Genomic DNA, 27,761 nt, shown 5'->3' with positions numbered 1-27,761 from the left:
GATAAGTAGAACTAACTCCTCTTATCTCAATGTGTCAACTTATCTGTCTGCTCCATAAAAACTATTTATTAAACAATATATTTCCCTGGCTCTTAATTTCTTGTAACTATGTCCAGCTGGGATTTGAGGTATATCCATGCCGACTGGGTGGTCAGAGGAAAGGATAAACTGTTAAGTAAAATGTCACTAATACATACACCGCATTCCAAATTATTATGCAAATGATATTCCTAAATAGTCGATGCAAATGACAGTCAGTATAATTTTCAAGTCATCAACCGTTAGAGAACAATTCAAATTTTATTGAACAAATCTCCTAATGATAACAGATTTTTTTTTTTAATTAAAAAACTCAAAATGCACTGTTCCAAATTATTATGCACATCAAAACATTTTAAAGGTTGTAAAGAGAACTAAAATGGTAACTTGTTGAATTTGCAGCATCAGGAGATCATATTTACAGAAATCAAAAGCTATTTCAATCAAAAAAAATCTTAACAAGTTACATGTTAACATAGGACCCCTTCTTTGATATCACCTTCACAATTCTTGCATCCATTGAACTTGTGAGTTGTTGGAGAGTTTCTGCTTGAATATCTTTGCAGGATGTCAGAACAGCCTCCCAGAGCTGCTGTTTTGATGTGAACTGCCTCCCATCCTCATAGATATTTTGCTTGAGGATGCTCCAAAGGTTCTCAATAGGGTTGAGGTCAGGGGAAGATGGGGGCCACACCATGAGTTCTCTCCTTTTATGCCCATAGCAGCCAATGACACAGAGGTATTCTTTGCAGCATGAGATTGTGTATTGTCATGCATGAAGATAATTTTGCTACAGAAGGCACGGTTCTTCTTTTTGTACCACGGAAGAAAGTGGTTAGTCAGAAACTCTACATACTTTGCAGAGGTAATTTTCACACCGTCAGGGACCCTTAAGGGACCTACCAGCTCACTCCCCATGATTCCAGCCCAAAACATGATCCTGCCACCTCCTTGCTGACTTTGCGGCCTTGTTGGGACATGGTGGCATCCAGGGTTGCACGGCACTCATCAGTAAACAACACGGTTTGAAAATTAGTCTTCATGTATTTCTGAGACCGCTGTAACCGTTTCTGCTTGTGAGCATTGTTTAGGGGTGGCCGAATAATAGGTTTATGCACACTTGCAAACCTCTGGAGGATCCTACACCTTGTGGTTCGCGGGACTCCAGAGGCACCAGCGGCTTCAAATACCTGTTTGCTGCTTTTCAATGGCATTTTAGCAGCTGCTCTCCTAATCCTACGAATTTGTCTGGCAGAAACCTTCCTCATTATGCCTTTATCTGCACAAACCCGTCTGTGCTCTGAATCAGCCACAAATCTCTTCACAGTACGATGATCATGCTTAAGTTTTCTTGAAATATCCAATGTTTTCATACCTTGTCCAAGGTATTGCACTATTTCACACTTTTCGGCAGCAGAGAGCTCCTTTTTCTTTCCCATATTGCTTGAAACCTGTGGCCTGCTTACTAATGTGGAATATCCTTCTTAAGTAGTTTTCCTTTGATTGGGCTCACCTGGCAAACTAATTATCACAGGTGACTGAGATTGACTTCAATGATCCAAAAAGCCCTGAGACACAATACCATCCATGAGTTTAATTGAAAAACTAAAAATTAAATGTTTATGACACTTAAATCCAATGTGCATAATAATTTGGAATGCGATGTATGAATTAGAGTTATTAGGCTACATAATCATTGATGGATAATTTTTTTAATAATACAGATTAGTCATTTATAAGCTTTCTTCTTGCTCTGTACATAGAGGACATTTTACATTCAGTTGTATTATCTTTAAAGTATGTATCAGATGAACTTTAAAGTTTGCAGCAGGATTTCAACTGTTGTTTTATCACAACCTACATGATCCATGTCATGACACTACATCAAACAAAAAATATAACATGTTTTCATGTAGCGCATAAACAACATTACCTATCTTATCTATAACAAAATTTTGGATAAATTGTACAACAAATGGTAGAGTATTTGAGTCAAGTTTTCCCCCCTCATCTCTCAGACTTTCTCCAAGTAACAGGCTCAATAGTCATCACACAGTTTCATTTTACACGCTTGTTGCATTTCCTTTATTCATACTGACGAGGCAGAGCAGGCAACTGCACTTCTGAGGCTCTATCTCTACAGGGGCCCGAAATGCTCACTCAGCACCTGGTCTGTGCCAGTTTAATCAAAACCTGTTTGGGAGTATGCACCAGAATACACAACATAACAAATCTCTAAACTCAATTCTGTGCTTAAATGTATATAATCTTTAATTAATGTATTTAATAACCACACAACACTTTGGGAGCGAGGACAGTGGTAGAATAGAAAAAACTCTACACATTTCCTTGAGAGTGGGAGAAATAAGGGGTTAAGAGGGGCCCAGAAGCCAATTTTACTTCCCTGTCCTCCATAGATGCCCTTTTCCAAGACCACGCCACGTTTTGGGGGAAAGAATCGTGCTTTCACTTAACGAGATCAACAGAAAAATGCCCCAAAAGCTGTTGTGTAGCAGGTTGTAAAACAAATAAAGATACCAATCCAGAACCCATCATTCCTGGAAGGAAAGGGATCCCAAAGGGAGAGCTGTTACAGCGTATCAGCCTCCAGAGAATGGTAACTCTTTATGTTGGCAGCAGTGGACTAAATTCCTTTTTGATGACAATTAATATGAACTCGCTTCTGTCGTTTCAGTGAGGCTGAATAAGAAACTAGAAACAACTGTAATAATAACCAAGGCTTTCACGCTGAGATTTGAGATACGTAAGATACATTTTCACTGTCAGTGTGGTAAATAGCTAAATGATACTGATGGCAGTGTCTGCTGTTGGATAGCTGGCTGGAGTACAGTCATACACTGTAGCATCAGTAAACGTCACTGTGGCTGCTACTTAATCTCTGCTGACAGATCAACCTCAATTCATTAAGTTCATTGACTTATTTAGAATGTTTTCTACTCTCCAAAAGGGGTGGTCATGATGTTTTGTAAAGAATGTGCCCGGTCTTATTTATAGTTAATTTGGCCTTGCTAAGCCATGGCTCAACTGTGTAATAACACCATCCCATGATGCACACTGGCCTAAAAATACTTTTCCCCATATGATTACATTATGAAAGAAGCAGCTGTAAACTGGTGGGTACGTATTTTGAGTGTTATAACCCCTGTGAAAATGTTTGTTTCAGTATCAGAACTGTATCCATTCAGTCCAATAACACTCGGAAATCAGGAAAACCGACTTGATTAAATAATTGTATCCCCATTTAAGTTAGCCCAACCAGAGTCTTCAGTGTGCTTGCTCTATGGGCCACATGATTTACCAGGAAGTCACACTTTTTTTTTGACTTCATACGCTACTGAGCGGCTTTCATAAGAATGAACAGAGCCCGCCTCCATGGGCCATACCTACAGATAAACTGACGAACATCTGTTTTGAAGAGATGTGTTCATATACGGCACATCCCACCTCTTCATCCTGCTGCAGCAGCACATGAAGCCCATGACAATTTGATTTACAACAAACAGGGTTGAATGTCGACCTTTTGAAAAGAACGCCTGCTATTGTATATCCTCAAGTGTTTTGACAGCAGTAGATACGCACATTTCCGACTGCCCTTGAATGCAGCAGAGGTTGGAGCACACACTCTGCACACAGAGCTGCACTGAAGTAGACCTGCATTCACATAGTAGATGCCTGTGACACTCCGGACTGGCCAAGCTTTGAGAGAAGATTTGTAAGCCTGACCTGAAACCTGAACAGGTCCCAGACTTGTGAAGCTGTCAGAGGGAAATTTCACAGGACAGGATCTATCATGACTGCAAGGATCCAGGGAGCCACGGGCAAAGACAAACCAGTGCCAAAGAGCAGAGCAACAGGTAACTCAGTGGGAGTGGGGATGGTGATGTGGTCATGTACCTGGGACAGTGACAGAGCTGCATTAAATACATGTTTTACCTAAATTATTATATTATTCTTAACCTGTTGGACTTCTTGTGGGCTAATGATCTCACAGAGACTAATAATCACTTTTCAGTAGGCTGATACTGTAGCCCAGATAAATGTGTTTTTAGGATGGTACACAGCTCATTTCACATGCAGTTGCAGTTGACAGATTTACTTACACTTCTCAGCCAGTAACAATAAAAGTCGTTTCAGATGTAGCAGTGGGATGCCCCTGAAGGTCCCTTTCCTAGAGGATTTTTAAACTAATAAACTAATAAAAACTCTATGAGAGAGACTAGAGACTGGAAAATAGCCATTCATTTTACAGTGTGTACAATATATGTTCTGGTTTGAGGTACACACTTTTAGTTCATTACAAAATCTCAGTGTCATCATTGATTATGTATTTTGTATGTCTGCCTCTCAGGGTGCTAAATAATTTCACAATAAAATGTTTATCTATGATGGAGATGGTGCCTAATGATCATGTTTGGCAGAAGGTTGCTCTTATTTTATTTAAATTAGTATTTTATATTTTATAATAATGAGAGGACTGTATGTATATTAATAATAAATATAAATAGTGATGATATTGTATTTTATCACATTTTATCTTTGATAGTTTAACACAGTTTGACACGGAGCTGTGTACTTGGATGTTTTTTCTCGCTAAATTTAGGATGACCAGTACCAGTTTTAGGGTATTTCAGGGTTGGATTATTTACAACTGTAATCATGACCTTTTGTAAACAACAACACAGACAATAAAGACAGCAAATGTGTTCACGTTTTGAGGTTTTCAGTGTTTAGCTTTATTAAAAACAACATACCTAATAAAAACAGCCATTGTAGGTGCAGTGTATCAGCGACCGTTAGGTTAAGGACCACAGCTTTGAGTTGGTGGAGTTTACATACCTCCATATGTTTGCATATGTGTGTGGGGCTTTTTCTTTCTACAGTCCAAACAAATAACTCTGGTGGTAACTCTGTGGATAGATTTGAGTAAATGTTTGAAAATGAAGAAGACGGGGGGGGAATACTGTGGTTTTAACACACATTGGTTGGTTGTTTTCAAATCTATTTAAAATTGTATAAATATGTTTGCCAGCAGCAACCTTCTTGAAAGGCATGTAATGAATACAGTGAGCAGTCCACAACAATTACCCAAGTACTAAGTAGAGACTTCTTCAATACTGAGATTTGAACTTGGCATTTGAAAGGAACAAGATGGAGATATACGGTTTGGATCCTTGTTTTTTTAATTAAATGAAGTAAATAAAATCAGGTTTAAATTAGGTTTGTTGACCTTGAAATGAAACTAGAGGAACTGTATGCAGGTAGATAGCTGCAAGAGGCTCACAGCTGACAAGCAGTCTAGTTTATTGTGTTAAATGTGTCCTGCACTGTGTCATATAACTTAACATGACTGAGGGTTTCTCTGTCCTCTGTGGCTTGCAGAGATGGTGGTAAGGGTCAGGAGAGCGCTGTGGCTCGTACTGGGAATGCTCAGTCTGTCCCTGCTGCTGGTGCTGCTGGGAGTCTACACCACAACCCGGACAGAGAGCCTGAATGTGTCTGGCTACACCTCTGGGGTGATTGTAAGTTGTTATATGTCCCTCGATAATTCCCCACCATGATTTATTCAGTGAGATGGCAGATTGATGTGATAAGCTACAAGGAAATAAGGAGGAATTTTTACAGCATAAGAAAACATCCTCCAGTGTCTGATATCCATCATGAGGCTGAAATATTTTAGTCTTGTTTTACTGATTTACCCCCTTTCCACCAACACAAGCCTAGTGCTAAATCTGGGCTGGTGTGGAGTGTCAGTTTAGGGTTGGTTCAACTTGCAAACGTCAATGGAACGAACATCGAACTTCACATTGATGTTTAATTCATAACATCTAACTTATGTTCATTATATTACTGTGAGAAATTAGTAGCTCGCTGAACAGCTAATAAATACATACAAATACATACAATGTGCCCCCTCATACAACCCTGGCGTAAAGCAAAGAAGTGGCTCCAAACCGGCCCTCAAAAGGGGTAATTGTGGTCTTCCTCTGTCGTCTGCTTGAGACAGACATAATTTTAGGTAGGCTGTGACATTAATGATCGACAGTCCACGCGAGCACTTCCCAAAGTGTTTAGACAGGCTCTCGGCTGACAACTTTTCTTCCAAGTTTGAACCTGGACAAACATAATGGGTCCTCTGGAAGTACAGTAGCGTCCAATTTCTCCTAAGTTTCTGGATATATCTGTGGTGAGACTTCAAGTCATGCAGTTACAGAGCCATGATTCATTTTTATATCTTTCAACCACCTTTTGCAACAGCAAGTAACATAAAACACACTGTATGCTTTTAAAATTATACCCCTAGAGCTCTTTTCATAACTGTTAAGTACTAATGTTGGCTTTTCTTTACTTGGAATAGGACCAAATCATAACAGTGTCACAGTTCCTGTGAAAATGAACCATATTTCTCTTTTGTTTATTGTATCATGTTCTCTGCAGCTCACCCTCGGATCGTTCCTGGGACTTTTGGGACTCTGCCTGAAAGAAAACCGCAAACAGCTGGTATACTCTCTTACTCTCCTTGTATCTTCTCATCTGACACAATCACACACCTACATCCTCTGTCATAATTCTTCCTCATGTTTGTCTGTTCACACCCAGCCCCGACTCGCTAAAAAGGGAGTGTAAATGGGCCAAGAGAGATACAGTTTGTCCGCACAGTTACCAGTTGTGCTGCTCTTCAACGCATGTTCACCTATTCACTACTCACTTGTTAACTCAAAGCAGTAAATTCATCTGTAAGTCCAACCTGGCAACACACACAACTCAGGATTCAAGGGCCGTGGGCGCAGCTAACGTAACACTGTTAAAATGTCAGAGAAAAACGTCGATCCACTTAAAAAACCTAAATAGACCTGCAAATTTAATCAAAATTGGACAAAACTACCCATACTCCAGCAGCTTCCGACTGGAGCTTGCTATCTCACCAGGATCATTTAGCTTTTTACCAAACTGACAGAGAATATTCATCTTATGTGTGAAAAGTGTGAAAGCTTTGGTCATTAATACAGTTGTTTCTGGTTTCTTATTCAGCATCATTGAAATGATAGAAGATAATTCATATTTATTGTTGTGAAAAAGGAATTTAGTCCACTGCTGCCAAAATAAAGAGTTACAATCCTCTAGACACATGTACATTCTGACAGCTATCCTTTTGGGATCCTATCCAGGAAGGATGAGATCTGCTTTTTCTGCATTTTTCTGTTTCTCTTTTAATGTAAAAGTGCGATTCTTCCCATCAAAAGGCTGCGTGGCCTTGACGGTTGGCTCGATGCAGAGGTGGTGTTTTGGTCTATGGTAATTTTCACATTAATAAAATGTGGTTCAATGCAGAAAATAGTCTGAATGCCACGACCTCTACTCTTTTTGTTCTGTTGAGACATTTGTTATGGCCCAATTTAGTCTTTTATTGTTACACTCAAATAAAATGGCTGCTCTCATCCCAGGTCATCAAATAGCAGTGCTTTGTCATGCCTTCACCATATCTCATACAGATGCACATGGCACCCTTTAACATCTGTATGCACTGGGCTGCCTGGGAGCCCCTTTGACATTTGTTTATTGTTGTGAAATGGTTACAGTTAGGTTTAGGTTTAGAAAAAGATCAAGTTTTATGTTAAAAAAACTGTGTTGCATTATGCGAGTCACGTGATGCACATAATGTACCTTAAAATAAAAAATAACCCAATGTTTACTTTTGGTTTAACATGTGACATGAACCCCAGTCTCCTGAGTGAAGGTCCTGTGTTTGTTTGAAAAATGTTTCTGGAAAAGTGGGGCTCTTGTTTTTGGGGCTAACAGACTGTCTGACAAATGGGCTTTCAATCTAATCGGATTACTGGTGATCCTTTACTGCATTGCTTTTGTGGGTTACAAAAAAAAGCCCTGATCACGACTATCTCATCCTAGTATTTCCTCACTGTGTGCAAGCTGGATAGTATTAAAAGCTAATGTTAGCTATGTTCTATAGCTAAGTAGAGAAATGTGTATATATAAATAAATAAGAATCTGATCTTACATATTTAATAATATAACACTAGGAATAACTATTTCTACATTTCAATACAAAAACAATGCTGTTTGTTATTTCTGTGTCTGTTATGGATTATCAACTGGTGTGGAAGCTGACTTTTATTTATTATGTTGTTAGCCATCAAACTTTTACAGTTTTTAGTAAGTTAGGCACACAAAGCGTTTTCAACCAGCTCAGGGACGTTAGCCACACCTGATGTAATCTGCCACTGACGGTTGTCGGTTTAGCTGACATATCAATGGTACCTGGCTAGAAATGAGAGACTGCTTTTGTCTGTCTATGTTTGAAATCAAGAAGAGTTTTAGGTGATAAATCTGTATTATTGTAAACTTGTGTACTGTGTGAGAGCGGATCAGATTTACAGGCGTACCGACAATAACTCTTAACAAACAATAAATAATTGGGTTTGATTATATGGTTTGTTCTTGATTAAAGAAGTTTCTCAAATGCATGACAGCTATTATGAAAAAGGAGCCAATATGTCAATCTAACATCTAATATTCATTGTAGAACATAGTGAGTGTTTGTGTGTTTGTCTCAGTGTTCACTGTAAGATATCCGTCCCATACGGCTGCTACAGTGAACCACTGCAGGAGAAATAAATAGAAAAAATAGATGCTAATCTGCCGTCCAATCCTTCAACACACATTCCTTTCTCTAAATACAAACCCTTGATGAGGCAATTTATCACAATGTTATTTCATCCTTTATGAATAATTTGTGACGCATACCTCTGCTGGTCATTCTTAGCTGCTCACCACTGACAGAACACATGCCGACAACTTGTACAAAAGTACAAAAGTACATCAGCTAACGCATTGTTGTTGAACAGTATGGGAACAGGGAATTAGGTAATTTGATTCGTTTAAGAAAGAACCTTGTTGAAGTAAATGTGAGTGAATGCTGTAATCCTGTTGGCCCAAATGTTAATCAGCTCTTTACTTCCATGTATTAGATGTCATGTCTGGGTCAAATAACTGTGGCTCTAATATAGCAGTTGTGATGTGTATTACATACCTTTTCCACATGACTCTGTTATGATCTCTGTGACCCCCTATCAATACCATCAGGACAATTTTTACTTGTGCACAGGGAGAGATTAAAATCCAATTGATACGTAGGAATGAAGATTTAAAACAAACAAAAAAACCTCAAGCAGCTTAACTTCATCCTAACCTGATGTGCTATCAGAGGATGCTCTCAACAATCCCAGTTTATCTCAAAAATGTTAGAAACAGCAAATGATCTTATTCATGAGGGACATAAGGGCATTTGTGGACAATACTTCCATTTTTGGAGTTCTTGGATCGAGTTTGTCTTGCTTGGATTTGGTATTAAGTTTTTATCCTTTTCACTGGTGAGATAAGTTTCGTGATGAGAACTTTTTCATTTTTCATATTGAATTTATTTCACCGATGACATTTTTCCAGGTAAATTGAGATTGTGATTAATGAAGAGCAGGAATGATGGGAAGATACAGTGCGCAGTCAGTGGTTATAAGTGCTAACACAATTATCTTCCTCTGTCTGATCTCAAGTAGGCAAGAATAATATTATGATGTTGAAGAGTCACTGTTTAAACAAATGAGACTATCATATTTCTGTTCTGGGACTGATATCGGGTCTTCAGTGAAATTCTTTCAAAGTTTAACCTGCAGCCTCTTTGTCTTCCTTCAGTGTCTATGACAGTTAACCTGCAGTCAGTGGGAACATTATTACTTATACAAATTAATATAAAAAATGATGAATCTTTTTTTAATTCTGTTTTGTTTGATTTGCTTGCCCATTAAAAACTAAAGAAAAAGACATCATATGTACTCAGTGACATTCACGTACAAGACATACTCGTATCTATTTTATATATAAATATAACTATAATAATTATAATATACATATTCAGTACATAAATTAAATGTAAAGAAAAACCTGTACAGGAGAGGTAGGAAGCCCATTCAGGTGGAAATATCAGGACAAATTGAATAATATTTGTTCATATTTTCATCATTCAGTATTCAAATGGAATAAAGTATTGAAACACACTGAAAACAATATTCTCTTCATTTGAAGAGTTAATAAACTAAATGTTTTTTGAGCCAGCTGCCTTGTGAAGAAACACCTATCAGACAAATAAGTTAAATGTGCTGTTGGCTATTTGGCTCTTATAGAAATGTGATTGGCATGCATCTGTTGGAAAGAAAAAAGAAAAAGATCTTGGCCGTAATAGTAAATTGTCATTCCAATCAAATAACACTAGTTTTTATATCTGGTATCTTAAAGATTTTATGTGGAAATTCTCTCATTTACACTTTGTTTCTTCCTCCTCCTCCAGCTGACGGCTGCGATTATATTCCTCAGCTTTGGAATCATCTCGTCTTTTGTTTGCCTACTGATTGATGGCGTCTGTATTGTCTTTAACATGGTGAGTTACCTGCACTTGCGTGTGTATACTGTAACATTTAACATAACATTGTACTGTATGACGAAACAAAGCAGCAATAGTAGACCATGAAGCAATGATAAACCACTGTGCTGGTTGACTTTGATCCACCTGGACAGCCTCTTGGCTCGCAGCGAGCGCCAACCTCGCTCTGTTGGCAATATTGACACAATTGTGTCCATGAAAAGAGTTCCCACAAATTATAGCTCAGTCTTTATATCATTTGCCAGCTTTGTTTTTTATGTTCTTGCCAAGTAAATTGCCAGTTGTGAAAGCATAATGTGGACTAAGATGCACCATCAGTGTAGAAGTGTCTAGTTTGGCTTTATATATCCAGACATCTGATGAGACGGTCTCTGGATGTGATTGATGTTGCTTCAATATAGAGCTGCCTCCCTAAAAGAACATTTAACAGGTTAGAAAAGCAAAGCTGCATTCCTCTTTCAAAACTAAACTCTAAAACTAAAACAGATACATTTAATGTAGAAATGAATTGTGGAAGACTCCCTCTTTATTCAGAAAATAATAACAATATATTCACATCTCAATCATTCACAACCTGCACTATAGTCTTGTTTTTGTCTACTTTAAATTAACTGTGTTTTGCATTTGCTGCATTTTAAATTGTAAACATAATTGAGTACAATTATGACTTAAGTTCTTAAGGAAACTACAGACTCTTGCACACTGATTTGTGCTCACTCACTAATCCCTTTAACCTTTACATACAGCAAGAACGTATTGCTTTTATATTTGTACCCACAAATATTTGAATAATCTGATTATTATGAGTATTGATTGTTTTTCCTTCTTTTTGCCAACATTCACCTGACTTCACTGTCTTTTTAAAACATCTTGTAATTACCTTGAGGTTGCCAGGCAACCAGTGGAGACAATTCAGCACATAACCTCCGCCTAAAACCACAATTTGTGGTCCTGGTCCTGGTCTCTAGGTTTTTTTTATTTCGCTTTATTTAGATACTGACAGTAGAGAGGACCAAAAGAGGGGACAAAATGTTTTTATCTGGGAGCCTGAATGAATGGAGAGGTGAGGGCTCTATCAAGAGCCAAAAAAGCTGCCTTTCGGTCAGGCGACAATGAAGCATACAGCGCCGCCACAGCAAGAGTGAAAGCTGGCATCGAGGAGGCAAAGTGGAGACAGAGACTGGAGAGAGACCTCAATGATTCAGAACACCACAGGCTACAAAAGCCTCAGCAACCCCATCTTGTGTGAGACCACGCTACCAGATGAGCGAGGCACATTTTATGCTCACTTTCATCTCCTCAACAAAGAGTCAGCTCTAAAGTCGACTCCTCCTCCAGAGGATCGGCCGCTGGCTGTGAGAAAACTCCTGCTGAGAGTGAAGATGACTAAAGCTGCTGGGTCTGATAACATCCCTGCCTGTGTACTAAAAACATGTGCTGTTCAGCTAGTTGATGTCATTACTGACATTTTAAACACATCACTGTCGCAGGAGAGTGTTCCCACCTGCTTAAAGACAGCCACCATCGTCCCTGTACTTAAGAATCCTGTGGTATGTAGTCTAAATGACTACCGCCCTGTGGCACTCACCCCTATTCTGATGAAGTGCTCTGCTTTAACAAACTGGTTCTCCAGCACATAAAGAATAACATCCCTGTTGCGTGGGATGTGCTCAGGACAAGAGGGCTCTGCAGCGGGTGATTAAAACCACTCAGAAGATCACTTGCACCCATCTACTGAACATTGGTGATGTTAATGAGGGTTACATTATGAACATTATGCTAAGCTAAGCTATCTAGCTGCTGCATCTAGCCTAATATTTAGTGCACATACATCATCGTTTCATCTCATCTAACTCACAGCAAGAAAACACATTTTCCAAAATATAGAACTATTCCTCAAACCGACTGAATACTACTCAGACTCCTTTTTATTTTTTTTTATTTGAGCAATTTTGTCAACTTTCTCAGATTTGTAGAATTGTTTCTATTGAAGGATATGTATTATTTTTTGGGCTTCTCCTGTGATGTGTACTTGATTACTGATTATTGACGTTAGTTATATGAGTGCTAGGCGTTGCTTCTTGCTTCGTCTGATTAGTGGGTTCTTCCACTGATCACAGGGTTGGCAGTTCAATTCCCACATCCTCCTGTCCACATGTCGAAGTGTCTTTGGGCAAGATACTAAACTCCAAATTGCTCCTGATGGTCAGGCGTGGTAGCTTGCTTCCATCAGGGTGTGTGTGTGTGTGTTGTGTGTGATTGTGTGTGTGTGTGTGTGTGTGTGTGTGTGTGTGTGTGTGTGTCTGATCAGTAAGTGTGGGGAGCAGAAAATTCAAAAACAAACAACGGACCTAACAGTAAAGGAATACTAGTAGCTTATAGATAAAATTTAAATTAAATGTGCGTATATATAATTCTTTTGTAATTGCTAACCATTATTAACACTTGTGCAGCTGTCTGTTGGTCAGAAACATTTTTTTGTTTTGGCTAATCTGAGCCATCCAAGGCCAATCGAGACGTTAGCCTCATAATCACTCATCGTTTGATTTGGTGGAAAGGTATGCAGTTCGTATTTTTCATTTCCCCAACCTCCCCTCACACATGAAAAGAATGAAAACAAAGGGGGAAACGTTGGGGAAAGGAGCGAAAATGCAGTAAAATAATACAGAGAGAAAAGGAGAGTGCATGTATTAAAGAAAATCTTATTAAAGCAGGCAATATGAATTTCAGCAGGCTTGAAAACCTATATGGGAGGCACATTTACTGCAGAACAGAGCTGTGTGAGAATGGGTAAAGCAGCCATTTACAATAACCAGTTCAAGGTGACATGGCCTAACAAACTGTTATTATTGAAATGGTCACAATAGTGTAAATACCATCTTTTTGGACCAAACTGTAAAATTCTTCCAGGCTGGGATGGCTTTTAATTTCAATTAACACCATAATGTTTGTTTTTATTAAGAACAGATGCTGGAGCTTGAATGATGCAGAGCTGAGTCCTTGAAAATATTTTGTTGAAAATACAAAATGTTCAGGATGGTTCTGGATTCCTTTACCGAATTTTATTGCGTTGTCAGGGCTGTTATTAGGACGCCTGTAATAAATAGAATTACAAGCAGTGTAGCGTAGCAAAGTGATCTGGGGAAAAAATAAACTTAAATGGATTTATTGCAATTATAAATGGCACCAGTGCTCCTATTTGAAACATGAGAGGATGTTGCAGTATGAGTACAAGCCTCCCTTTAAGAATACATTCTTAAAGTTATTGTTGTTTTTGTAGTGAATTATGATGTTCAAGAGGTTAAAGCACAGCATCTTAACTTATCTCACCATCTCTCTTATTCAGATAAGGATTACATCTCTTTTACTATCTCTTCTTTGTACCATAGATTATTATATGTTTAATCTTCATGGTACTTACCATATAGTTGAAGACTTCAAGAAACGTTGGAGCAAATGTATTAAGATAAACTCCGTCAGGGTGTCAATACCTGTGTTGTGTTTTATTTCACCGTACAATAGATGGGAAAGGTTTTTCTCCACTTTGTAGGTCGACATCAGTGTTATTCTGAATCAAACCACACACATCGTACCACAGACAACGATGGAAGTAAAGTCCAGGACTTTATTGTTCTCTCTCTGACAAAACCTCATATTTTGTATTTCAAACCAAACATGATTTATGTGAATTTTACCAGAGAAACCATTTCCACTGAAGTGAACCTCTTTTTACCAATTTAAGACAAAAGTGGACTTTTGGAAATTGATCACAAACAGACTCCAAACTCAACACTGTTCACTCACTTCAAATGTGTGCTTCAGTCATTCTGTAGACACGGCCATCTGGATCATCTTGTGTAATAAATGTCAGTTCATTTTATTATTTTATTTATGGTTTTTATTCGTAATAAGAATGTATCCGTTTATTCTGAAATGAAACCCTGTGGATGACATTTCTTCATATATTAACTTTTGCCAGGATGTGCGTCCACTGGAAGCAGGTAGATGTCAGTATTACAGCAGCGGCAGCGGCTACATCTATGAGAATTTCTACACCACTGTGAGTAAAACCTAGAAAGTGAAACAATATTGTCCTGAGACTAATACAGACGAAGAAGTTATTACAATCTGAGTTGCAATGGGGGGAAACTCGGGCAGGTCCTGCTACATTTGAATATCAGATATAACCCCATTTTCTTTTAGAAGGACACGTCTTTGTATGTCTACAGTTTATACTTGTCTCTCCTTTTTCAGGTGTCGTGTTGGAATCCACAGGAGTCTTGTAACATGACAGTACGAAGTGGGACCTGCTACTGCTGCGACCTGTACGACTGCGCCAAGTGAGACAGCATCATTATCCTACAATGTCATCTCCCATTATGTTTTTCAAATCCTAATTATCATTTCAGAATTGTATCCAAATAATAAACGTAGCTGTTGTTTTGATCCGCAGTGGAGGCTACCTCAGCAACTACTATGAGTTTGTTGGAGTACGAAGCTGTGAGGAAGTTTTCACTCTGTACATTCTGATTTGGACGCTCACTGGCCTGAACCTCATGGCGTTCTTCACGGGCATCCTTACCACAGCGGTGCTGGGCAGCATCAAGGACTTGGTAAGACACACGTACACATACACAGAGTCTGACGAAATGGTACATTTGGTACATTTAAAGTGTAACTGCACCCTTCAATTCTGGCTGCTTTCTCCTCTCATTAGAGGCTGTTAACTCCCTTTTTTAAAATAAATCTCTACCAAACGTTTGACTCTATGGCTGCATTCGCTTGCAAGGTTCAGGGTGATTTGGCATGTTGAGCCATTTTCAACCCACAAAATATTGATTTTCATAAACTTGGAAAGAATGTCAATATTAACACCATCACCGATGTGTTTCATCACAGAACAGTCATATAATCTAGTTTACAGCTCAAAAAACACGTCTAAGTGTGGAGAACTTCTTTAAACTCAATTAAAAGTAAGTAACTCAGGCCTTAGACCTTAGGCTTAAGGCGATTTTATCTGTGTAAAGGATATTTTACTACTTTTTCTATTTTTTTTGTTGAAAGTTGCTCTCATTGATTTGTTGGGGCAGAAAAACTTCAAAACAAGCTTGAGCAGAAGCGTAATTGCCTAAATTCATGGCAACAAGACTGAATCTGTATCTGTTCACATACATTTGCGACTTCCACTCATGCCACCTTTAATATTCAATTTGCAGTTACAGTTCTTTCAAATATTTCATTAAAAAAAACAAACCTACCTTTACCTTTTGTTTTTGCACTCAGTGCCTTCTATGAAGCATCTTTCCTAGTCTGATGTAAGACCTGTAGCACAAAGTCTGCCAGTGAAAACTGATAGCATCCAACCACAGGTTAAAGTCTTACCCCTCATGACTGAAGCCATTATTGTTCAACATGCACAAGCTGTGTGTAGATAAATGGATAAGAAAAAGCAATGGGGAAGTTTGGGGATGTCCAGAAATTTTTGTTCACATGCCATCCACAATGTGGGACTCATTGTGCACAGATTGGATCTGGCTCGGGGTACAGCGTAAACCAAGTCTCCAGACCTGTCAGTTAGTATCATCCCTCCATGGTCAGCTGACGGTAAAAAGACAAGCAGTGGGTTCAGGAGACGGCTGGAGTTCATTACAGAGATTTCAGAGATGATTACACAGCAACAAAATCTTTATTCTGTACAGCTTTTAAAGCCAAATACCTTCATGTCTGACCTAATGTTCAGATTTACAGCATCCCTTAACAGAAACTCAAATTTATTTATCCATAAAACAACTACTTAACGCTATTCTGGCTGCATATCATAGCATGGTCAGTGATTTAGTTGACTTATAAATCACATATTTGGTAGCTGTAGGTCCCAGCCTATTTCACTGTGTATTTAAAAAGTGACAGCAGAGAGCTTAGCTTAATCTCTGAACAATACGACTCAGATAGTAGATGGAGAAACAGAGGCAAACTGAATGTAATTCAAACTCACAGAGATGTTATTGAGTTGGGTGGTATTTTATTTTTCTGATTCTGATTCTAAAACACCAAATTTTTTACCCTCAAATGGGATGTGTGGTCTCATTCTTTGGTTATATCCTGGTGTGATATCAAATTTGACATCAGGTGTAAAGAGTATCAGTTAAATGGCTACAATAAATTACTGTGCAGTAGGAATGTTCAGGCTCGGTTAAATCATTTCTGGTGGGAACACACAGTGTGCAACCAGAGATAAGCCGTAACATGGTTTTTAGTTGTAGCCACAGCTAATTTGCAAAACGTGGTGCTCCTTCCACAGCATACCAGCGTTCAGACGGATGGTCTCAAGACCACATGCTGTGTTTGATGGAAAGAAAATTTGTCTGCTTAATTAAAGCGTGGGATACTCACATGCTGTGGATAGATGGCTGAAAAACAGTCACTGCCAAATCAGAAACATTAAAGTGGTAATAGGTCCACATCTGTCCAAATGCTGTTTTGTTGCAACAGCGTAGCAGCAGGGCAGCGGTTTGCCTGCACAATAAACTCATGCTTATCGCTCTGGGTCCCAACATGTTTAATGTTGGAAATACACAAGGTTACTTTGTAGCTTAAAATCAATCCACAGTTCTGTTTGGACCTTTATTGCCTCGCAAAAATGAAGTTCCTTATGCAGCAAGACAAACCTAAAACTCAGAAAATGCTAAAGTTTGCTTCTGAACGTAGTTGTCTCCCTCACTTTCCAGCCTGGAGAATGAGAAATGCTTATTGAGATCAGTTAATGTACCTGTTTGAACAGTTTTTCCTGATACTGGAGGGAGAACTCTTTCACCTCTGATAATATGTATCAGCAGGGTTACCCAGGACTGTCTCTGGATGCTAAGCACCAGTCCATCAACAAGGTTTATCAAAAGCATTCCTTCACTCCTCCTCCTGCAGCTTCCGCTTGTAAAAACATCAGACACTAAGTCAAAGACAGAAAACTCTCCCTAAAGACTCCAAAACCATTTGATAAAATCTTCTAAATTATATATGTTGAAATATGCTTTGCATGCTCATCATATTACTGTGGTTTTGAGGTTTGAAAGGAGAATATAGAGGTCATTACAGGGGAACAAACTAGTGTAAACAAAATTTGGTTTCCACTCTCCTAGATATGTGGTGTTTGATGTCAAAATAACATCTGGTATGTCTGTGCCCAAATTTAATAATAAACAGATTTGACGGTAGAGGTGTGTCTTAAGGCTATGCCCCAAGACAAAAGTCACTGTCTCTGCTCGCTGCTCGTTACTAGAAAAAGAGAACAGAGGAAAGAGAAAGAAAGAACGTTCTTTGCTAATCAATTCATTATATTTTTTAAAACAGCACAATATTTACTGTTTCCAGCTTCTTCAAATGTGAATATTTTATAAACCTGAATATATATTCTTACAAAACAACAATTTGAAGACTTTTTTATGTTTAATTTTATGGACCAACCTGTGAGTCAAGAAAAACATTTTGTCTGCTGGATCCGCAGAGCTTCAGCTGTCTTGCTAACAGGTGTGACAAGTTTATTTGTGGTCTATGAAAAAGCTCATGCTGGGTCTAATCTGGAAGACATGTCAACAGACCACACAGGCTCTCATCTTCCTTCACTGCATGCTGCCAAAACTAGTGGATTTGCATTGTATCGCAGAGGAGGTCTCCTCTCTGGAACAATGTAATCCCTCCCTGAACTGCCGTAATTCTCTAAATCAGTTGTTAATATATTATTAATAATAATGTTTTAACAATAGGAATGTATTTAAATGTTCCTCCTCATTTTATTCAATTTAATATGATTCAGTACTGAGTTGATTGCTGACTCCTCTGTGTAAGACTCTTAATATCAGAGTCCCAGAAGTTTCCAGAGCTGTAGGAGTGACAAATTATTATTTGCTTCATACCTATGAGATGATTAGTTGTCATGTCAATATGTTTACGTTAATTGTTTTGCAGATGTTTTATGTTCTTTCCCTCCTATCTGGCGGCAGTAGATTATACATGACAGGGAAACTAACAGTTTGTAAAATTTATAGATCGGCAGCCTCCAACAGTTTGGGATTTAACCTCAAGCATGCTGCAGACAGACCACCCAAATGGAGACCAAAACAATACCGAGGCCCCGATTCATCAAAGGTTTTTACAGGGAGGAATGTGTTGCATCACTAAAATGACCCGATTAGACTTCTCGTCACTAACTGTGTGCACCAAGTGACGTGTGTGCTGAATAGGACGTGAAAAATTGAAGCAACTCCCATAATTGCAGAATAATGTGTACATGACCCACCTGTGAAAACATTCAGCGTCGCACATTCAACAGATGGATGTTAGTGTTAGTTCAGATTTTCTATTTTAGTTGTTTTAATTGTCTTTTCTATTTTATTTTTTTCTGTCTTTTTCTTTGCTTTAATGGTTTCGGCCGCACCTGAAACCCCGTTCCAATACCTCCTTTGGCATTTACATGAGATCCTGCTAAACACCACCATAGGTTTTACATGGAAACAGGCTCCTAGCACCACTCAGACACTGGGACCTACACAAGTTCCCCTCGGTTACGCACAGACCAGGCACAACCACTCAAAATGCACTGTCTACCTAGGCTTTTTCACTCTTGAATTGATTCAAGACTGTGCTCACTTTTCCCATGGATGGAGCGGTCACTGTCCACCACCTGAGTCTGACATCAGGCGGGATCCTGTCCTCCGTTTGTCGGAGTGGAACTTTCCCTGCCCGGAGTTACCTTCAGTCCAGACCCAGGCGTTGATCAGTAGCACGTCCATCCCATCCTCGTCACCAAAATGTCGGGGAAATTCTTCCATAATCTGGAGAGGTGCTAGTTCTCTGAAGAATTACAAACCCAGTGTGATAAATCAATTCCTTTACTCATGTAGCATGGAGGGAAGACCACAGCATAGACGTTCCCTCTAGACTTCTAGAATGCTCTCCCTTATATTCATCTCAGTACATCGTAAAACAGTGAACACCCCTGTCTGTCCTGTTTATTTTACTAATGTCAAGTCCAGGTCTCTCCATGGCCTTATCTGCTTTGACCTACTGTTGAACCCAACTGCTAATTAGGACATTCCATGCCATAAAACACAACCCCTTAACTCAGGTCCATATATTTACTACCCTCCCTAACACAGTTTTCTCCCACACAGGCAGAGCACTTGAGTTGTTCTTGCATTAGCTGAATGGCTGTTTCATTCACTCTTCACCACTGTTGTGCACCTTCGTGCTAAACAAGAGCTTGCTCAAAGTTCAGTGCACACTGATTAAAATGAACAGTTCACATTAATTTCTTCGTTTTTTTTTTAATTAGCTGCTTTATAAAATGCTGTGTGTTTGACATTGGTGGAGAAGATCTGCGGATGTTAGCTTCTGGTTCTGTGAAGTGAAGTCAGCTTGGCAGAGCCTAAAACATGTGTAATGCCCCAAAAAAGTCTGATAGTATGGAGTCTTATGGAAAGATTACCCTACTGTTAACTCAATCTATCAGCTCAGTGAACAGTTCCCTAATACATTTATGGTCTCAATCTCTTGTTTCAAGTCTTCTTCCATACAGCATGGTGTTCTTTTTGTTTTGTTTTTTGTCAATTTTGGTCCAGTTTAGAGTAAAATAGACAATAAAGCAGAGTACGCTTTATGGATATCTTCTGACTGACAAGTCATTTTCAGCGAGTTCATCCAGTGCACCGCATTAACCTCATATCAAACTGTCAAACTAGGCAGTGCTGGTCAAATATAAATCAAGAGTCAATGCGACAGCCTTAACGCCAAACTCTGGCTTCAAAACGGTACCACATAAACCAATGGGTGATGTCACCATTTACACTTGATTCGTGCTTTACACTGCTCTTTATCATCGGCTGACTTTACTGTCCAATCATATTCATACAGGTGTACATTATAATATTAGAAACTGACACTTCATACTCTGCTGATACACTCGCATATGCCAGTGGAGTTTGCTGCTACAGCTCCCTCCAAATCCTCCTTACATTTTTTATGTTGATTTAAAGGTTCTGAAAATGTTTCAGTCAGGTTTCTTCTGTGAGCGATGAAGTCCTACATGAACACAAGATGTTCATGCCAAACTTCAGAAGACTGGGTTGTTTCACATGAGACATTTATATATTTGTGTTTTGTCTCCTTCAAACAGCTGCCAAATCTAACTGTTGAACTATTTGCTATAAATTGTCACATAAGTGTGTGACTGAACTGATTTTGCAGATTACAGTCGCCTCTGTTCATTTTTTAGTTATCCAAACTATTGGATCACATTTAGGTTTGTTCAGACTACAGTCATAAATAAAAGACATGTTTTAATTGTGATGGGTCCAACTGACCTTTTGCTCATTTGGGAGATGAGACATTTGAAATGTAAACAAGACAAACTGTGCAGACTTTCCATGATCATGGCCAAAACAATCTTCTAATCAGAGTGTGTTGCTAGCTTAAGACTTATAATCGGATCTCATCATTTGTAATGTGACTGTTTTACTTTTTTCATGCGTGCACATTACATCAGAGAACATTGTACTTAATACAATAATAATAATATTGTGTGTATGTGTGTGTGTGTGTGTGTGTTTCTCTTTGTTTTGTGTCAGAGGAGTAACAGCCCTGTGACCGAGGCCTCTGAGAGCACAGCATCTTCCCCTACAGCTCCTCTGCTGATGAATGCCAACACACACATAGTTCACCAGCTCCACCCAGTAAGTATGTGGTCAACACACACACACAAGAGCACACGCCACACACACACACACACACACACACACACACACACACACACACGCACACGCACACACACGCACACCAGCAAAAGATATCATGACAAACCATCATGAGCAAAACCCTCGACAACAACTGTTGATAGACGACCATCGTCTATATCCAGGAAGTACCCTACTAATTTATTTTTTTACTAATTTTATTTCATTATTGATTATGGATGTTCTTTGTTACAAACAATACAAAGTCATAAAAACTTTCCACCAACATAAAAAGTGAAAACATAAAAAAGAGATATCAGGTTTGTACCTTTTTAACTTTCTCTTAACTTGTGGCACTTTTTATTTTCAAAATAAAAGTTGTCAGTGGAAGTTTTGCTTCTGTTTTAATAAAAACATATATTAGTTTTAGCCATATTTTTTGTAATTTCATTATATTCACTTTGGTTTCATATAAGTTAAACTAAATTAAACTTAATTTTTTTTGCTTTTAGCTTGATAATTATAATGACAATTTATATAATGACTACAATTATAGTTGTATACAGTAGTTATGCAGTGATATATTTTATGACGTCTGTGCTGTTTTTGGTGTATCAAAGGTTTCATTCATCCAGTTATTTGGTTTACAATTGTGTGGGTGGATAAAAACTCCATGTGAATCTTGTTAAAACACTTAGTATGCACCATCACTACCCAGAATCCATTTTCTCTGTAGTTACAACTTGGTTTTAGGCATTTTAATTCAGACAGACAAAAGGCTTTTAGCAATTTGAATTTTGAATTTAAAAGCAGGTGGAAATATGTGACTAAACACTGGCATCTGGTTCAGATGTGAACATGACCCACAGCAAACCTCTAATTATTTAGTTCTCACTGAGGATCACATTAATGTCTCACTGTTTCCAGGATCATACTCCAAAAAGAAAGAGGTTTTCCCCATTCACTTAATTTGCATAATTTGAAATACTGATTCATCCAAACACAAATCACGTTTTGTTTGTCCTCGATTTACCTCAAAACAGAGCTTAGCACAGATATTTTCAACTCTAGTTAAAAGGTACCTTGCAGAGTTTTTTTTTTACCACTAGTTTGGATGAGTTGGAGTGTTTTCCTGCAGTACCACGATCAGCCGTAAAAGGTAGAAGAACACAAAGAAGCCACAAGCTGACATAAATAATGCAGGCTTAAAAAACATAAACATTTTAATCCTTAATCCTTTTCAGAAACACCATTTTTGATACTTTTACACTTTTTTTCAGTCATTAAGCATATTTACATCCAGTAATTAACTCTCTTTAAGCTTTTTTTTTTATAGTGGTAGAGTCCACCATTCCCTCACTGGATTGGCAAACTAGAAACTAAACTGAATGTCCGTAACTAATTTACATTACCCGACACAAAAATCCTTGCTGTAATGGCTGAAATCACAAGTTATTGTTGTGTGGTTCAGTCAGATTAACTTTTTCTTTTTCCCATTTACTATAATATCATTCTCACAACGTCACTATTAACTATTCACCTGGACAATTTATGGTATAATTGTAACACCGTTTCACCATCAAATGTCAATACATTTTCTGTGTTACCATGGTTGGTTCAGGAGATATGATGCATGTATATAATGATACACTATTTGGTTGTGGCAGAAAGTAAAATGGCCACAATACAATGGCTCTATCCAGTTACAGGCTTTTATGAAAAAGTGAACATGTCACCTCAGATAAGGCACCTGAACTATGATGTATTTATTTCAGTGTTCCCAGGAAGCAAACTCAACACTAAGATGTAAACTTGTTCCACCACTGGCTCTTAAGCTATCAGGCAGAACCAGTTACCCACAAGCATATCTGTTTTGTTATCATTATGACTGCATGGCCTGAACCTCATCTCACATCAAAGAGTGCATAAAGGTTGGACTGAACCTCTTGAGTTATTTACCAGTTGTATAAATACATTTCAATTGTTTTCAACTACAGGGTGCCTTTAATTCAGAAATTGTGGAAAAAGACTGTTTAGGTGTCCACACTTGACCACCCACATTTGATTGACTGATCTGGTTGTGGCAGAACTGGTTTGATCTGTGCAATAAATCTTAGCACCCAGAACAATAAACCAATTTTTCTTATGCTCAACGAGGCTGTTTACTGGAATTCAGTTCTGTAGAAACCAATCAAAGGTAGAGTGTGAACATTTATTCTTGATCCAAAACAGCAGTTTGACAAAAAAAGTGAGATGTGATTGGTTTGATTATTGGCAAAGTTTCATCAGAATATTGGAAATCATTGTGAGATCACACATTTGTTGAAGTATGTGGTCAACTTCTTTCTTTGTTTCAATCGTTTCTTTTGTCTCTCTTCCCTTTATCCTGTCCTGCTCATACAGGAAGCCTCGATGTATTTCCCCCCAGCAGGAACGACAGCTGCCACACAGAGTTTTTCTTAATCATCAAATCCCCACATTAAGTCCAACCCTCCTCCGTTCGCCCCGCTGACCAGCCTGCTGCCTCACTGAGACCACAGCCTCTCTGCCTGAGCACAACCAGGTGCTTATGAGGAACTATAGGTTTCCCCAGAAAATGACCAAAATGCAAATGTAGAAAGAACAAAAAGAGATACAACCTTTCTCTCTCGCTCTCTCTCTCTCTCTCTTTCCTTCCTGACATTTTCGATAACTGTGCCTCATGCACTGCATTATGTACTTTTGCTGCCTCATTTTCTCCTTCCCCTCTTTGCTGTGTAAACACGGCTAACAGATGCTTTATTGTTGTTGATGTTGTGAGGACGGGAGGACGTACAACAGGTACAACTAAAAGAAAAATATGCTGGTCTGAATATTAAGCAGAAATATAAACATTTTGTTTTGTAAAAATCCATCAAATGGACACAGGAAGTTTCATGGAAAGTACTTCCTGCTACATTTACTATAACATGTTTTACTGTATCGAAAACATAAAGGTCTTAAGTTGTAAAATGTTTGTAAATAAAACGTTTTGTAATATAAAAAGGTCAACTGCATGTATAGGGCGCATAGGCTACAACTCAAACATTCATAAACATCAGTGAAATCATACACAAGAGTTAAAACCTGAACATACACAACATGTATCATTTAAAATATCATTGGCTGATTTTGAATAAAAGAATAACTCGATTAGCCTCAGTTGTCCTTCCTTGAATATAAAAGTTCATTACAACACAAATCTGATATCAGAGAAGATCTTGGTGTACTGGCATTTTTTTCCTATCTTTGTTCAAAAGCGTGGTCTTTCGGTTTGAGAACATGATTCATTGATTTTGATGAAGATTTTATAATGCTTTCTCTTAAAACCCTGCCCTCGCCCTCAAATAAGCCTTTACTCCGGTTCGCTCTAATTCTGCTCTCTGTTTACCCTTCGAGGATTCACAACATCACTAGGATCCGTCTTGCCAGGCTTCAAGCTACGTGCTTGTGACCGATCAGCGTCTGATGAGGAACTACTGGCAGCTACAGGTTTGGTTTAGGAGTGACAACATCAGTTGCAACTATAGCATCAGTTACATCAGGTGTGGAGAGTATTTCTTGATTGAAAGAAGCTTTATTGATTGGATTGGCTGAAGTTTGCCTGTTATAAACAGATGGTTCATCCAATCACCTGCCAAGTATTTTATGAAAGTGTCATTTTACAAACAGTTTCCAATGATGACTTTTGTGAGAGCAAGAAAATATCTGGCTGCGTCAGGTTATCAAATTAAATGCTTGACATATTGATGCTTCCACAGATTTCCTGCAGCTTCAGCCCTTCTCTTCATACTCAGGCTGTGCGCTCATGAAAGGTCTGCTCTCAAATGTCTCCTCTGCTCTCTGATTTTTTGGGCAACGACCCAGTCAGAATTCCCCAACCAAAACAAAGCCAGGTGTATTATTGGCTGATGAATTTTTTTACTTATAGTGTCCCTTATGGGAATTTATGTTACCTTTTATCCGGGTTCATCCCCTCCTGCCCTCCAAGGCTTTATTATATGTATTTTTTTTGCTTTCTTTACAACTTTTTGAATAAAGGGATGGGTAATATCAGTGCCCGTACTCTTTTACTGTAATAGCTATGTGAGCCTCTCGTCTGTGTGCATCACCTTAATGACCCAGAAGAGGGAGCCTTGCGAATTGTTGTCCAACATGGACCGCTAAAGTCAAGAACCTCAAGTAAGTTTTTTTTTTACAATGGTGCTCTAAGAAGTAAAGCATTTGTGCCTGCAACGAGGCAGGGATCATTTCATTGGTCAATACTACATCTGGCATTCTGTTTGTGTGACAGGATAATTGCAAATCCAAGAGAAGAGGATAAATCTGAGAGACAGAAGCAGCTTGTGAGGAGAACCGCTAGAGGAAATCTGTGCAAGCAACAATATATCTGAGTGCAAGCATCCAGTTTGAGCAGAATATCTGAGTGGCAGAGTTTTGAGGGGAAATCTGAACATCAAATCAGTAAGTCATGCTCTCAAACAGAAAGAACAGTCTCGAATAAAAATGTGAAAAAAGCCCCATATATGGACTGGAGTAAAATAGTTTCTCATTCAGTATCATCAAGGGAGTGTGGACCCCACCTTAAATTCACCACCAGACATACAAAGCCTCCTTGTTTAACGCATGCCACATGAAGAGGCCTCTTGACTTAACTGACCATGTCAATACACAAATTAAACTTTCCGTCATATCCAATAAATTTCTACCACAGTTGCGTTCTCACACAGCTAAATGAAGTAATAAATATTAGGTTTTTGTGAGGTTTCACTGGCATGTTTATGTGGTATCATCTGTGTGTGTGAGTTTGATTTATGTCCTATGAGGCCCCCTCAAACATGTGATTTACTGTAAATACATTACAACATTCTTTTGTACATTACAAGGGATTAATCACTGAACAAAAATGTATGTAATAAATGAATTATCAAAACAAATTGGACTTTAAGTCATCATACATGTGGTCCCTCTTGTTGAACATTTTGACATTTTCAGTTTGATATGAAAACAAAATCATACTGAAATTCACCTTTTATATTTACAATGATACCACTTAGAAATTTTGACTTAGTCTGAATCCATGTAATGTACATCGGTTGACTTTAACTCAAAGTAACATTAACAGCCTCAACTGATTACATTTAAATTAAATTGGCTCCTTCATCCCACTGTAACATTGTAATGCAGTGATGTGTAAACATGATATAAACCAATATACACCAGAACATCTTTATACAACTCTGGGCAGGAAAACAAAGCTTCATTATTCGGCTAATGCAAGAAAAAAATATACACACCTGTTTGTTTGATGCATTTTTTTGTGGTACAATTAATTTCATGTTTATGTGGAAGCACACAGCAGTGCATGGCAAACCCTGAAGAGTGTGAGGTTAGGTCTGGCAACAAGATGTTGGGGAAAAAACAAGAAGGACTGACAGTGTGCCAGCTCTGTGGGAAAGTACAGGGTACTTTTCTTCTGTAAAACACTTTCAGACTGAGGTCCTGACTTCCATTCAAAGATTCATGGCTTCAGGAAAATTGTCAGAATGTATCAAGCAAAACATGAATAACTTTACATGAATTCATTAAAGTAGGAATGAGTCTGCAATCAAGAGTACTTAAAGGTCAAGTGTGTAACATTTAGGAGGATCATTGGGTTGAAATGGAATTCAGAGTTCTGTTTTCATTAGTGAATAATCGCCTGAATATAGGAATTGATGTGTTTTTGTTAATTTATAATGAACCGTTTTTATCTGCAGACGCTGCAGGTCGCCTCCCATTGAGTCTGCTACGTTGAACCACCATGTGGTCAATGTAGCTTCTCCTACACACTTACAGACAGCCTGTTCTCATTCCCAGGTCGTCAAATACAAACACGAGCGGCGTTCGTTTAGCTGCAATCTGAAACTTCACTGCTAGGTGCCATTAAATCCTATTCAGGTCCTTTAAAAATATATTAAACAAAGAAAACATTCTTTTTATATTCAAAATGCTGCTTTAATGCTTTTTCCTTAAAATTGTAAAGATAGGCCTGCAGAGCACAGTGGTGCTTTGAGCTTAATGCTAATGTCAGCATGCTAACATGCTCAAAATGACAACAATCTGATGTTTAGCAAGTCGGCTTTAATGTTTACCATCGTAGTTAGCAAGTTAACATGTGCTTATTAGCTCTTAAACTGATGGCACTTGATGAAAACCTGAATGTGTGTACCCAATTTTATCAGTCTGTCCAATAGTTGTTTTGACATTTCACTCAAAACCACAAGGACAACTTGTTGGTGGCACTAGAGGAAAAGTCAGGGATCACCAAAGTCACATTCATACACATTCAAACTGAGAATGGTTGTTGATATATATATTCGTAAACCTGCACTAAAACTATCCATTTTTTGTTGTTTATCCGGGGTCAGGTTTGGGTTCAAGTTACACACAGCAGCATTGGGGAATATAGAGTGCAGTGTACAAGTACAATCTCATCACAGATAAGAATATAAAAAAATATAATAGAA

At 38.4% G+C, this 27,761-nt stretch overlaps 1 protein-coding gene across 1 annotated transcript; it reads left to right on the top strand.

Annotated features, from left to right (window-relative positions):
• The first annotated feature begins 817 nt into the window (after positions 1–817).
• Positions 818–24,408, top strand: LOC127362419 (transmembrane protein 255B). The gene is made up of 9 exons (XM_051398091.1): positions 818–3,914; positions 5,440–5,579; positions 6,496–6,558; positions 10,418–10,507; positions 14,490–14,570; positions 14,765–14,850; positions 14,964–15,123; positions 21,130–21,234; positions 23,638–24,408. The coding sequence occupies exons 1-9, from the start codon at positions 3,851–3,853 to the stop codon at positions 23,695–23,697; spliced, it is 849 nt and encodes a 282-aa protein (XP_051254051.1). The 5' UTR covers positions 818–3,850; the 3' UTR covers positions 23,698–24,408.
• Positions 24,409–27,761: the final 3,353 nt, after the last annotated feature.

This window comes from Dicentrarchus labrax, unplaced genomic scaffold, assembly GCF_905237075.1.
Source record: "Dicentrarchus labrax unplaced genomic scaffold, dlabrax2021, whole genome shotgun sequence".
In the NCBI taxonomy this organism is placed as follows: Eukaryota; Metazoa; Chordata; class Actinopteri; family Moronidae; genus Dicentrarchus; species Dicentrarchus labrax.
Note: the sequence above shows the minus strand (reverse complement) of the source record. Positions and strands in the feature narration are given on the sequence as shown.

Coding starts and splice junctions, on each gene's coding strand:
- LOC127362419 (XM_051398091.1), top strand. CDS start 3,851: ATGACTGCAAGGATCCAGGGAGCCACGGGCAAAGACAAACCAGTGCCA. Junction 5,580..6,495: donor GCTACACCTCTGGGGTGATT/GTAAGTTGTTAT, acceptor TGTTCTCTGCAG/CTCACCCTCGGATCGTTCCT. Junction 10,508..14,489: donor TCTGTATTGTCTTTAACATG/GTGAGTTACCTG, acceptor AACTTTTGCCAG/GATGTGCGTCCACTGGAAGC.